The sequence below is a fragment of the Filicampus tigris genome, chromosome 1, assembly GCF_054856515.1.
Source record: "Filicampus tigris isolate MCC_2025a chromosome 1, RoL_Ftig_1.0, whole genome shotgun sequence".
NCBI lineage: Eukaryota > Metazoa > Chordata > Actinopteri > Syngnathiformes > Syngnathidae > Filicampus > Filicampus tigris.
This window is the reverse complement of record NC_141217.1, coordinates 36,205,273-36,219,225: the sequence shown is the minus strand read 5'-3', so window position 1 is coordinate 36,219,225 and position 13,953 is coordinate 36,205,273. Positions and strand designations below refer to the sequence as shown.

General features: G+C 41.5%; 1 protein-coding gene across 2 annotated transcripts; it reads left to right on the top strand.

The window, feature by feature from the left end:
- Positions 1-276: 276 nt before the first annotated feature.
- rcan1b (regulator of calcineurin 1b) lies at positions 277-13,543 on the top strand. Of its 2 annotated transcripts, XM_086037371.1 has the most exons (5): positions 277-467; positions 721-876; positions 10,659-10,832; positions 10,917-11,076; positions 12,376-13,543. In XM_086037371.1, the coding sequence occupies exons 2-5, from the start codon at positions 751-753 to the stop codon at positions 12,573-12,575; spliced, it is 660 nt and encodes a 219-aa protein (XP_085893497.1). In that variant the 5' UTR covers positions 277-467; positions 721-750; the 3' UTR covers positions 12,576-13,543. The 2 variants fall into 2 exon arrangements, with proteins under 2 accessions (XP_085893497.1, XP_085893506.1); XM_086037380.1 differs by lacking the exons at positions 277-467; positions 721-876 and adding an exon at positions 7,496-8,206.
- Positions 13,544-13,953: the final 410 nt, after the last annotated feature.

Here is a 13,953-nt window from a genome sequence, read left to right as displayed (position 1 = left end):
TGTTTGGTTGCAGTCTGGTTGGGGATGAACACAAGCTCTGCGTGCATGAGACGTAACCACCTAACCTAAAACAGAATGATTAGAACTACAACTGGTCATTAGACTTAACGTTATTAAAGAGAAGCGAGGAAAATAGAAAGGGGCCTTATAATGTGGATAGTAATAGAACGTTATATTTCCAGTTATGATAATTATGTCTTGCCAGTAGGTGACGGTAAAGCGCCTGACAGTTTCTTGCCAACCGCCATTTAATCCATAAGAAGAAGACTGGAAATCAGCTGCTGTGTGGAATGACGCCACTTCCTCTATCCTCTACAGTCATTCAACAAACAAACAACTACAAGATCGGCCTGGATAATTAGCACATTCTTTTAACTTGTGTCGTGTTTACGTTCGGAGTGTGTAAAATATCACTTCACGGAATGGGACGGACTTTGCTCGTTTAGCGTCGTCTTCTACGTTTCCTGGTCAGTTTATCCTGCGAACTGTGTCTTGTAGCGGCTTTTAAGATAAGAGTAGTAGCTGGTGTAGGTTTACATTCGTTCGGGACACCATTCGTTGGAAGTACTGAAAGGCGTGAAGCGTTATACATAGATGTGATTGTAAAATAATAATAAAAACAATAATAATAGCGCAATATTAGGTGCTTACACCGAAAGTATAATGGCTAGTGGGCGTGTTCGACGCTATAACCTGCCTTCCGTCTGTCTGTGTCTCCAGAAAGCACTTAGACAAAATAAACAGCTGGCAATGCAGCAATCGAAGAATGTTTGCGAAGAGGACGCGACGCCGGTGGATGTTCAGTTTAATGCTTTACCAAACGCCCTTGTTGCGTACAAAGTGCCGGAGGATTTATTTAACGGCGGACGTCTGAAGGTAAGAAGAAAAATGATGCCATTGCACCCCTCGATTTATTGCTGTCATCTATGTATTTCTTCGAGTGTGTTCACTGAGATTCTCAACTCACTGGATTGAGTAAATTCCAAGCGTAAACCTACTAGCAGTTATTTTTGGCGCCCTGTAGGTGGCAATAATGCGTAGTGTTTTGCCCATTTACATAGATCCGGACCTGAGTGGATTGGCGTGTTTTTGGAATACGTAAGCGCGTTCGCCATATTGGATGTGTCAGATCCCTCGTAAGGCAGACAATGGACTGGACTTAGCAACCTACAAATTGCACAATATTAATGCCTTTCATTCATCCATTCCCCAAGCACGCACACACTCCCATAAACGCAAACACAAATATATTCAGCTCCGGTGGGCCAAAGCCTTTACAAAAATCTATACTATTGGTCAGTCCACACAAGCGGGTTTTGTGTTTAAAATGGCTTGCTTGCTCTCATTGATGATGCAATGTTAAATGTTGAACAAACCTGCTGTTTTGGGGGTCTCCTGAAAATGATGATTTTTGGAACCACAAGGTTTCGGCCAAAGGCCACCAATTCATGAAAACGGACAAGCACAAAAAGAATGTTTAGGATTGACAGTATCTCACAACAGCAAAGACACCCCTCGCATTTTTGTCAACATTTTATTACACAGTTCTTAACATGGGACAACACTGAAGAAATGACACTTTGCTGTTTAATAATTATTTGAAGCTCAAGTGTGAAGTAATTTCAGAAAATGCAAAATGAAGTCCAAGTAATTAAAAATCATACAAAAAATAAAGCATGAAAAAAAATCATTTCTATTTCGCATATTCGACAAAGTAATCGTTTTTCCGAATTGAGATCCTGCAGAGCGACGACCCAGAAGTGAAACGTCACGTCAAGAAAACGACGGCAGTGCGCAACATGGAAAGTGTACAAAGCCAGTTAGAAATCAACTCGGAAAGCAATATTTTACACTCATTTTAGGCGATCCAGGTGTTTGATGAGTTGGAGCAAGAGGAGGTTTTGGCATGATGTATGCTGGATTATATATGTACGAGCCAGATGCGCAGGTGAGGAAGGTGTTGTACCCAAACGACTGGACATGGAGTGGAGACGGACTATCAGATTGGAATAATGGTAACCTATATAGGCTACGCCGCTATGGTTATTAGCCTAGCGTTATTGTTTGAAATTCGGTGTTGTGCCGAATATAGTGGGTTGCCCCACATTGTCAAATTAGTGTAATTTCTTGTCACATCGTGATATCAGTACAAGGCACAACTAAGGCATATTTATTAAATCAGAATATGCAAGTGAATTTACAGTTACTTGATTGGCAGTTTTCCAAGAGGACGTGGCATGTTCATTCATCAACAGTCATGCCAGTTTATGGCGTAATGCTCAATCCCGGTCCTCAAGAGCCCCTATCCAGCTGTTTTCCATCTCCCGCTGCCTGATTTAAATGATCCGCTCAACACCAAGCTTTGCAGAAGCCTGATAATGATTGTGATCATGTGTATCAAGTAGGGAGGGATTGAAAACAGGCTCGATAGGGGCTCTTGAGGACCAGGATTGAGCACCCCTGGCGCAGCGGGTAGAGCATTCGCTCCGGTCGTGGTGCTGCTGCTTTTTCCCCCTTTTTTTCACGGGTTCAATTATCGCTCTCCACCATTACATTTTTATTTTTACTAAGTTTACACTTTCTTGCAGTCAGTTGTGAGTTGTAAACGAGACGTTTTTTTTCAAGTGTTTATTGTAGAATTGAACCGGTATGCAACTGAACAGCTTTGTTGTTGCTTGTGACAAATCTGCAGACAGGAAAAACAAAATTACTGGACTGGCAATGCCCGAACGGCCACAGCTGGAATCGGGAGCCAATTAATGTGGAAGCCAGTTGAACTGGAACACCGGCGTGGAATCCATCTGCTCTGCAAATATGTTAATATTGAAATTGGGTCCAATTAGTCATTTTCACTCCTCAGTGTCACATGAATTGCTTTTGTTACAAAGTCTCTGGTGTAATTGTGAAGCAGGAGTGTTCAAATTTTGGTTTCATCCCATAGCCTGGGTACCCATCCACCATCCGTCTATCGGTCTATTTTTCAAGCCGGACCAAAGTGTAATCATCTATCGGTCAGTCCGTATATTATTTCAATCGCGCCTCCGTGCATCCCACCTACCCCGCCAAAATAAAAAAAGATGCCAGAGTGAAATAGATTGTTTTTAAAATGTTATGAAATGATTACATTTCACTAAATAGGTCAGAAAATTATTCATTTATAACAAATACTAGATCTATGTCCATCTATCTATGTAAGCAACTTATAGTGACAGACCAAACAAATACATGATCTTCTATTATATGAAAGAAAGTGTGTAATTGCCATTTGTATCTACAATTTGTGACAATTTCGTTTGATAGTGCCGCAAAATTTTTCAAACTTAAAATACGTGCCTTGGCTCAATAATGGTTGGGAATAATTGGTTTAGTGATTTAAAAATGTATTCACCAACCTTTTTGAAACTGATTCGGTTACTGATTCGGTTATGGTTTTCCAAAGTAAATGCAGATGTTTGCAAATGTCATGTTTTGGTTAAACACTCAAAATAATAAGTCTACTTTCATAAAGGGCTACAAAAATCAGAGAGTAATTACTGTTGAGAGGCTGAAATCAGAAGATTTGGCCAATTTTAAGTTGAGCTCTAAACAATTACACTATTTTTAAAATAGCTGTTGATTTAATCGATTAATTTTGACACCTAACCGTAACCTTAACCTATGTTCGTCATCCTTCTCATGTGTTTTCTGTTGTTTCTCATTTTTCCAAATTGGGACCTGATGAAAACAAATGCCAGCTGTTGGAATGGAAAGTTTTTAAGTGGAATTTCTATTGCAAGGTTTTCCATGACGACTTGTGTGCCTAAATAATATCTTGTAACAAGGGCAAAGTGAAGCACATAGACAAGCTGTTGCGCTGAACATATGTTGAATAGGGAGATCAAATGCTGTTGAAAAGAAAAAGAAAACATACCATTTGCATTATGTCATAAACGGCTGTACAAGATCGCACTTAAAAGTTGAATGACTGATCAGCAGGGGGGAAAAGTTTATAGAATATCAATAAACGAAAAATAAAATGGATTAAATGTATATGAGGTATATCGGAAAATTTCCAGGGTTGACGTCACAAAAGATGTACAGTATTTCAAATCCAAACTACCAAGTTTTTCCCTTCAAAGTAGCCACACCATCATGCTGTCCTGGGAATATTCTTCAGGGATCACCTGATCCACATCTCCTTTGAAGTTAAGAAAGGGGGGGGGGGGTCACATGGAACCAGGTTGGCTGGGTAGGCAGTTGCGCCTGCAAGGCAATGTTCTTCTGAGCCAGAAACGGTCGGTTGCTCGGGGCATTTTGAGCAGGCAAATGAAGCAATGCAGAAGGATCTCTCAGTGGATGTGCTGGTTGATTGTCTGGCAAACATTAAAGTGGGAAACCCGTAGTTTGGGTTCGAAATCTATATTTTGTGATACCAGTTCTGGAACTTTCTTGACACACCTCATATGTTTGTTGTACGTTATATGTTGTCATGTTGTGATGTGGTCTATGTGTGTACAGGCATGCACTCAAATACAACTTTGGATTAGTTCAATGAGCCACAGGAAAGAAAACATCTTCAGGCATCAGCCTAACATTGCCTTTTTCACATCCTGTACAAGAATCACAAATTTGATATATTGTTCTTTACGTTCTGATATGAAACAGAATGTGCGGTGCCCCCTATGCATTTGTGAGAAACTAAACCTATTTGAAGGATTCTGAACATTGGTCTTCAAATGGCTAAAGACGAGATCTTCCTGTATTTGGAGCTCCATACCAAAATTTTTACTTGTTCCTGTGGCTAAGTGGCACAAATTACATCTAACATAACCTACTTGAATACTACAATAAATTTGAATGACATTTCTGACAGCATTGAGTTTTTTTTTTTATCTTGTGATGGTCTTAAATTTGGTTCGTCATTGTCTTAAAAAGGTCTTGAAAAGTCCAGCCCCCAAATTAAGATTGCACCTGCACTGTCAGCGTGAAATTAAGTCAGCAAGTGGAAACAGCTACTAGTCGGTTTTATCAACAGAATAAATGGAAGAGTCTAGCGTTTTGAAAATGGTCACTATTTTCTCATTGACCGATTTGAAATGCTGATGTTTGCAATCTTAATCAGACTGGAAAGTCTGAGTCAGTGGAAACGGGCAGGATGCTTGCTAAGCACGCAATCAATTGGGACATCTTGGATACAGTACATACAAGACATTGTCTGTTCATATCATTGCTCACATCAAATGGAAAGAAATGGTTTGTTATGAATAGATGGAAAAAGCTCTACGTTTCCTAATCTAAACCGCCTAGTCCTAAGTAGCCTCACTGTTCCTCAAATTTTACAAACACGTGGATGGAAATGTTTTGAGCGAGCAGGAACCGGAATGTTGGTCAGGTTGATGAAATTCAAACGCTAAAAGTGAAGTGAATGTCCTTTTCTCAGGAGACAGCATCATTTTTGTAACAAGAGCAGTCGTTGCATTTTGTTTCATAAAGCCAGTACTTTAAATTGAGAGTCATTTTCTCCAGGGGAAAAAGATAGTTGTTCCTTTCTTCCTCTCTACGATCTTGGTGCTTTTTTACAAAATGCCTGAAAGGATTCATGGGTCAGCTGACTTGTCAGGTTACAACATTTTCCACTGTGCAAGTTGTTTTGGTTGTGGTATAGAATGAGGGTTGCTCATCAGCATGACTCTTAAGTGGAAGAGTTGTTAGCGCATGTATAAGAACAATAAAAGTAATAGTGCTTTCAAGAGGTGCGAGGAAGGGAGCATTAATGAGTTATCCCTTTTGTTTTTTTTAATGACGCCAAGCTATTCTGTGAATTTGTGGCATGCATTTTTTTTGAGGGTGTAGTCATGACTAGCTAGCTAACTGGTAGAAATGGGCCACATGATTATAACTTAGTAATTCGCCATTGCGCCAGATAGCCACCGATGGCAAACAAAGGCGCGCAGTTCTTACATAGTGGGGGAGGGGTGAGTCACGCTGGATGGCCAAGTACGTCACTGGATTCCGTTTTATAACCATGACCAAAAAAAAAACCCAAAAAAAAAACCCATGAGAACTCAATTGGTGAATAATATCTCTAGTACTCAGTCTATACACGTGTCACACAGTCTTTAAACGTGTATAATGTGCAGGGGTGGGCGTGTCAGTAAATATTGCCAGTCCATCATTCGTCAGTGGCCGGCCCGCCAGCCCACTATCATCAGTCCGTCAATATTTCAGGCCGGACCATTCCATCAGGAGTCAGTCCGTCACATCGCCATCGTTATTTTTAACGCGTTGAATTACATTTCGTCACCGCTGTTTCAGGACTGTCCGTAAACTGTTTACAAGAGCAACAGCACACAATTGTATACATTTAGAAACAGTTCGGACCACTTTACACACCAAAAAATATATACATTCTTATTCTATGACTGCTCTTCTCTCCAAGCTGCCCCTTGTTTCTGGGATTCCCCTTGAAGAACACCAACTTCTGGAAGTAAAAATAATTTTAACAATTCACCCGGCTGGGCGATATTTGAGACGAAAGCCTAACTCACTGCGGCATGGAAGCGGCCGGACCCAATACGTCTCCTTTTAGCACCTTCCAGGACCTTTTTGGAGCTTTATGTACCTTTAAGGACCTCGGAAGCCTCGCCGCATTCAAAGGAGACGCATTTAGTCTGGCCCTTGTCTCGTAACATAGGGAAAACGTCACTTCCTCTCGCCTGTTCCCTCAATCAAATGTGTCCCCCAAACAACAACTCAATCCATCCATCCATCCATTATCCTCTAACAATACTATTGTTACAGAAACCTTGCCTCACTCTGAAAATAGATGATTACATAGATACGTATACGGCAAAAATGGGCTTCTGACTATGCTTAGTCGGACTATTTATTTATTTTTTCTAAGTTTCCCGTTTATCGTTAATCACCTACAAAATGGGCGTCTGCTATAGGCGGATAGACGGACCGGTCCGTCACGTAGGCGGAATGCCCAGCTCTGCTTTCAAGACTCCTACCAATTGTTTTAAATGGTGAAAAATTGCATACTATGTTTCCATTAAGCCACAGTGATAAATGCAGCAGCAGAAATACGGGGTGAATATGAATGGAAAGTAACTGAGTCATACTAACGAATGCACATGCTTAACATAACTTGTTAGCCTTATAAATATCGCACGATATTGTCTTCACGCTTTTTGCTATTAATACCTCATAAAAGCGTGTTATCATACCACATACTTTCCATGAGCAGTACCTCGCCCCTCCAGTTTGCATTCTTCCTACCCGTCATGTCTCTTGTTACTCTTTCCACTCCTTTTCTTCTGCTGCTGTTCAGCTGCCGTCTGTTTTTTTTTTTCTCTCTCAGCTGTTCTCTCTCTCTCTCACCCTTTGTTTCTCTGTCTTTCTCTCTCTGACTCATTCCCATTTATGTCTCGCACATGCCATTCCCGGGTTTGCGTGTGCAAAACCAACCTGACTTGCCAAGGGGTTATATTATCAGATTTGAATGTAATGGTTGATGTGTCAGATGTCAGGTGATGTCATTACTTTGCTCTTCATGCGCACGCCGTCCTTCTTCCGTCTGATTAGTCGCCATTGAATGATATTTGTCAAGAGAAAAAAAAAAATAGACCAACTCCTCCCTCTTTCTCTGTCTGTTGGAACTCAGCGAATCGCAGACTTAGTGGGCAGGAGCTGTGGGCAGTGCGTCAACATGCTTCAGAAGGGGTGTAATAAAAAGGGAGAGAGAGTGAGGAAGCTATCTTGAGAGCGAGAGACGAAATGAGTCATTTCTCCGCCCCCAGATGCCTGGAAAATTCCTTCAATTTACAGATTGCCACAGAGCTGATGGATCATTAATAAAGCAGACAGCGGCTTGATCTGGAACACTGTGGTGCAGTGTAAGGACGGAAGAGGCTAGCGGAAATAGCGTGGGCCAAAATTCAAACCTCTCCGTTTTCCTGCTTTGAGGCATCAGATTCCTTCTCACTCACCTGTCACCCTGGGCAAGGCAACGCTTCTCCGACCTTCCCATCGCTGTCATTCCTCTTCATCGCCCCCTCAGCCGCCTTTCAAGAGCGTCTCGGCAACCCTGAATTCAAGAATTAAATTGGGGAGGTTTCGGCGTGCCCTGTGGCCTGTCATGCATATCAAGAGCACCAAGTGTAACCACTTGTGTCTGGTCGCCTCACTGACTAGTCGGGAAGTGTTCAATCATCCTGATGCTCAGGTAAGCAAAGTGTCTGCTCCTCTGCTTCCTGGTCATAACTTGATGCTGCCGAGCAGTACTAGACAGGAATGGTCATTTTTATTTATTGCCAGGGACAACTCCTCTTTTTTGTGAGCCGTTTTGGGGTAATATTGATACCTCCTCTGTCAAAGACCTTATTGCTGCTAACCTTCTTCATGCGATTTTTAACTTAGAAATCCTCATCGATTGCTCTGGACAATTCCATAGTGATGTGTTCCAGTGCAGTGTTCAACCATGTGCTGCATGCGTAGGACACACTGTTGACTGTGTCTGCCTGGATAAAGGGAGGATGATGAATAGATGGCTTGAGTTGCCTGATAATTAATGTTAAATGCAGATAAAATGTTCGAAAGAGTCAACCCAAACATTTTTTTTCCCAGAATGTGTTTTATGCAGGCCCACTAGTTGGAATACAGCATTCTCATTCAAATTGCGTTTGTGGAATATAAGTTACGCAGCAAGATGCACCCACTTTTAGCCATCTCAGGGGGCGGCCATTTTGTCACTTCTGTCGACTGAAGATGACATTGAAGTTGCTCAGGAGATGACGACCAGTCACGGCTCACCTGTTTTCTGAAGCTGAGCCATGATTGGTCGTTACCTCTGAGCAACTTCGATGTCATCTTTAGTCGACAGAAGTGTCAAAATGGCCGCCCCCTGAGCTAGCTAAAAACGGGTGGATTTCTCATATTCCACAAATGCAATATTAATCAGAATGCTGCCTTTAGACTAGTGGGCCTGCATAGAACATATTCTGGAAAAAAAACATGCTTGGGTTGACTTCCACTTTAAAGTTTGTCTTAAAACAGCTTACCTCAAGTAGAATATAGTGTTGCATTTTACAAAGGTCCTTGTTGATGTCGAAATCAAAAGTTAACTTGCCATGATTGCTGCCGGTGACAGAGCTTCGTCGCTGTCTTCAAAGAAGAGAGAAGACGAAGACGACAACGAAGAAGAAGAAGAAGAAGCCGCCACCAACGAATTAGAAGCAGCAGCAACAATAGCAGACGTATTGACACTAACTTTTGCTTCGCACACCAACAACAAGGATTTAAAAGTGCATTAATCCACTTTTACCACCCACAAAATGGGCATCCATCATAGGCGCATAGGCAGACAGGTCCGTCACTTAGGCGGAATGCCCAGCTCTTCATCAGTTATCACTAATAAACTTAACAGTTCATCACTAATAAACCAACCACCAGAGGGTGCTGAAAATGCACAAATGGAAAACAACTTGGGATTTTAAACAGATTTAATGCCGTTAATTTCGTGACATGACAACAAAAATATCGTGGCAATTTTAATATCGCAATGTCACAATATTGCCGATGTTGTGACATCCCTAGTGCAGAGTGCTTTTTCAAAAAGGCCAAATGATGTAACAGAAGATTAACATACAGCTTTCAAGAATAAAAAAAATTGTATTGAAGAAACAATATGGCCAGTCCTACTTATGGTGCAGATTTACTGCTAGTCAGCTCGTGTGCATTAACACCGCTCTGCATAATATGTCATGACTTGCTTGCCATTGAGCCAATGAAGCCCTCAAAACTGCTTAGGCATATGTAGCAAAAGCATCTGGCATTAAATGGCAAGCCTTTGTTCTTGTTGTTGTTTTTTTTTTTTTTTTTTTTTTTTTTTAAATATGCTTAGGTGGCACCTGCTTAGTGAACAGAAACAAACACATGGCTCCAACTTATTACAACCATTAAATTCAGTGTAATGTTGAGTTGTGTATTTTATATATATATATATTTTTTTTTTAATAGGGCAAGGCAAAACAGTTTTATTTTTATAGCACATTTCATACACAAGGCAACCCACTGTGCTTCACACAAGCAAAGACAAAACACAGACCTCACTTCTGTTTGCTGCTTGTTCCATGTGTGCGCACCATGTTTACTCTGAACTCTGGGCTCTACTAGCCCTCCAGCGTTTATATTCGATTAGCATTTCATTAATGTATTCAGGACTCAAACCATTCAATGATCTATAGACCAGTAGTACATTTTTAAAATCTATTCTACAGCTAATTGGAAGCTAGTGTAAAGCGTTTAGGACTGGAGTAATACGTTCCCATCTCTTTGTTGTAGTCAGAACCCGAGCTGCATCTGTTTGATGTTCTAATAAGGCGCTCTGCTAAAATATGTATTTTCATGAAACCAGTATGTGGAGCAAATAAGGTTTGGGAGCGCTGCGGTAAAATGATCTAAATGATCAGGAAGGTGAGATGGGCATTGGATAATTGACACTGTACTTGGCCTGGTGTGTCTTTGGTGTCCTGTGGGACTTTTTACAAATACTGTACTGTAGGCCTGCAGTAATGTACATAGGATGACTGAGTTACCATTATTAAATCAATTTGTGGGTTGGTATGTCCGTCCCGTCTCTCACAATCTCTCGCACTCCCCCCTCCTTCTCACTGCAGGCCAGCTTTGAGGCTTTATTCCATACTTTTGACCCAGAAGCGCAGTTCCAGTACTTCAAGTCCTTCCGTCGAGTCAGGATTAATTTTAGTGATGCGCTGGCCGCGGCAGAGGCGAGACTGCGACTGCATAAAAGTGATTTTCATGGCAAAGAGATGCGCCTCTACTTTGCTCAGGTGACGTCGATAAATGACAGTTTTGTTCATGTTTTTGGTGCATTAAAATTTCCTGGACTTATGGTTGTTCTCTTTTCCCTCCAGTCTGTCCACATTGGGAGTCCTAGACTTGAGCCACCAAAGCCAGAGAAGCAGTTCCTTATCTCACCACCCGCCTCACCACCGGTGGGCTGGGAGCAGTCTCAGGATGCCATGCCTGTCGTCAACTATGACCTGCTATGTGCCATTTCCAAACTAGGACCAGGTACATATGAATCTCTTATTCTTTCCGTCTTCATATAGTTACTGATTTATCTCATGTATGAAAACATTCTACTATAAATCAGATTCAAGTTTGAAAAAATGCTGTACAAAAACAATCAATCTAATGGTTTTCTTTTATTTAGTCTTGTGAAATTATTATTATTATTTTTTTTAAATGTAATTGACTCCACCTACATAGTATAATATTGAAGGAGAGAATGAGTTTGTTAGTAGGATGGCATTCCATCAAAGCAAAGCAACATACAGTAACCATGTTCTACAAAGCGGGGCACGGGCCACGGAACCTATTATTCGTGGCGTTTACTGCCAGGTCGGGATGGGGGGCTGAGAAAACAATCAATTTTCATCAATTCACTTACTGAGTACTTTATAAAGTGGTTCTTGTTATTTTACTAAAACACAGCATGTGCATATTTAGTATAAATGGAGTTTTAAACGAATTTGGCTGAAGAATATATTATTCAACAAAATACATTACAAGCCACCACAGGGCAATGGCAATATTTTTACCAAATGCGTAGTTTGGTTAAAAATCTTGTAAGTAAATGAAAGACTCCCCCCGCCACTCCTTTCGCCTCTCAAACATACACAGAACAGGTGCAGCACACGCAGGGATTGGAACAGAATGGCTACTTGGGAAGTCAAGTTTTTACACTTTATTACTACATTAATAAAAGAAAAAAATCCAATGTAATTTTGCACACAGATTTCTGCATCCCCTAATCCTAGCGTAGTGCTATGCCTAACGTCACGGTACGTCATTTTACTCGCGTCTAAGAGCTCGGGACACTGGGACGCCGCATTATTTTTTTTTCCCCCCTCCATTTTCTTCATGCAGGTCTGTTGTCACTGAAATCCGTTTGTCAGCACCTCGCCTATTATCTGTGGTCACAGCGGCGCCACGTCAGAATGGAGCCTATTTCAATTCGGGCACATTTACTTTAATTAGCAATGTGCAACTCCAGGTGGCTAAAGTTTCAATGAAAGCGCATTTAACAGACTTGGAATTAGCTCTAATTCATTGTCGCAGAGGTCAGCACTCCCCTGATTGCCGTTGTACTAATCAGTGCATTTAGTAGCCCACAGGCCTCTGCTGAGGCTGAGTGTTTGTAATGGATGGTACTCTTCATAGATCAACTCTCGCATAAGATTGCGGACCGTTTCCTCGCTAACAAACGGTCATCCGATGTCCATGATGGAAGCAATTGTATTATATTCTGTATTCGTTTTGATGTGATCTTTATCAACATACACTTAAGATAACAACATTTATCTCCAGGCGACAAATACGAGCTGCACACAGCCACGCCCACCACCCCCAGCGTCGTCGTCCACGTTTGCAAAGAAGAGCTCGGCGACGGCGTGGCTCGGGATGACAGCGACTCAGACAACATGCCGCAGCCCGCAAGGCCCAAGATCGTCCAGACGCGCCGGCCCGACTACACGCACACTGTTGAGCAATTAGCAGCACTTGAGTGACAGCTGTTCAAACATCCTCGTGGTGTCATTCGTAGAGCGCAGATGTGCTCCCTGAGGTCTGCTCTCTGAATTTGGGAAGGTACCCTTTGAGGCGCTGCATTGTCCCGTTGGCAAGGAGACCAACTTAGAATCAGATGCTGTATTTGTGTCTTTGGGGAACGATCGGAACTTCGTTTTGAGACGTTCAGCTGTACGATAACAATTGCTCTCCAATTTGAGTGATTGGGATGATGGAGTACTAGGTTTTTAAGTGTGTAAAACATTATGTTCGTTTTCATGCTTCTTATTATGATTGGATGCTTGGTTTATGGATTCGTTAGATGTGCTATTACTAACGTGCATGAGATAAACTTGTAATCTTGACAATAGATTCCCACGCAACATAAATGCAGCATCATTCTAATAAGCAAGCATCGAGTTTGGGTGGGGGTGGGGGAAAAACATTTTCAACAAAATACGAAAGCTACATATTGTGCACCACTAAATATCCGATTTCCATGGTGGTCATTTAAGATGGTGGGTGTGTGACATCACATCTTTAATATTGTAACTGTTTTGTGTGGCGTATGTGTAGTCAACGTGTACCGCTTTACATTCTAATACTGCTGTGAAATGAGAATGTAATATTCGCAGTGTTGTCCCTGTTGTCATTTCTATGTTAAAAGAGCTCTGGAAAGTGATTTTTTTTTTCTTCTTCTTGTAAACAAGCAAGTAATTGTTAGACTTGTTCTGCGTTTCATTCATTTACAGAAATGTCCATGTATGACAGACCGAGCAAGGCCTTCTTCATCTGTGGTATGTGGCAACATGGTTGTTCACTGGTTTCGCCTTTTCCATCAACAATCATATATGGGCCACCTTTCTAGTCAGGGTTTGGCTTCATATATGATGTGCTAAGAATTGTATTCTGATCTAGGAATCACTGTTGCTGAGCCTAAAAGCCAATAAAAGAAATGAATTGAATATTATACCGCAGTGTTTAGCAGCCTTTTTTTTTGAGTCAAGGAACCAGGTTTACATGAGAAATATCTTACGGCACACCACGGAGCAAAAGTCACAAAAAGTATTAATACTGATCTTGTCTTGTGTACTCACAAATCTACTTGTGTGAAACCTGGTCCTGTTTAATTGAGCATGACGCTGATATAATCCATCCAGGTAGCCGTGAATGCATTGGGTTACACGGGTTTGATGTCCCTTTGGACATCTAATGGAAGAACACTTAATTGTTCTGTCCGTCACTATGTAGGCCAACAACTTCTATCTATGCCATAGATTGACGGACGTCTTCATGCGTGACGTCATACGCCGATCCCGATATACGGTGCAACAATGCCCTCTAGAGGAGTATGACGACAGAGCAAATGCGAGCATTCTG

Excerpts from the sequence above, each read along its gene's own strand:
- rcan1b (XM_086037371.1), top strand. The coding sequence starts at position 751 with ATGCAGCAATCGAAGAATGTTTGCGAAGAGGACGCGACGCCGGTGGAT. Across the intron at positions 10,833-10,916 it reads TGCGCCTCTACTTTGCTCAG|TCTGTCCACATTGGGAGTCC; the intron begins GTGACGTCGATA and ends TTTTCCCTCCAG. Across the intron at positions 11,077-12,375 it reads CATTTCCAAACTAGGACCAG|GCGACAAATACGAGCTGCAC; the intron begins GTACATATGAAT and ends ATTTATCTCCAG.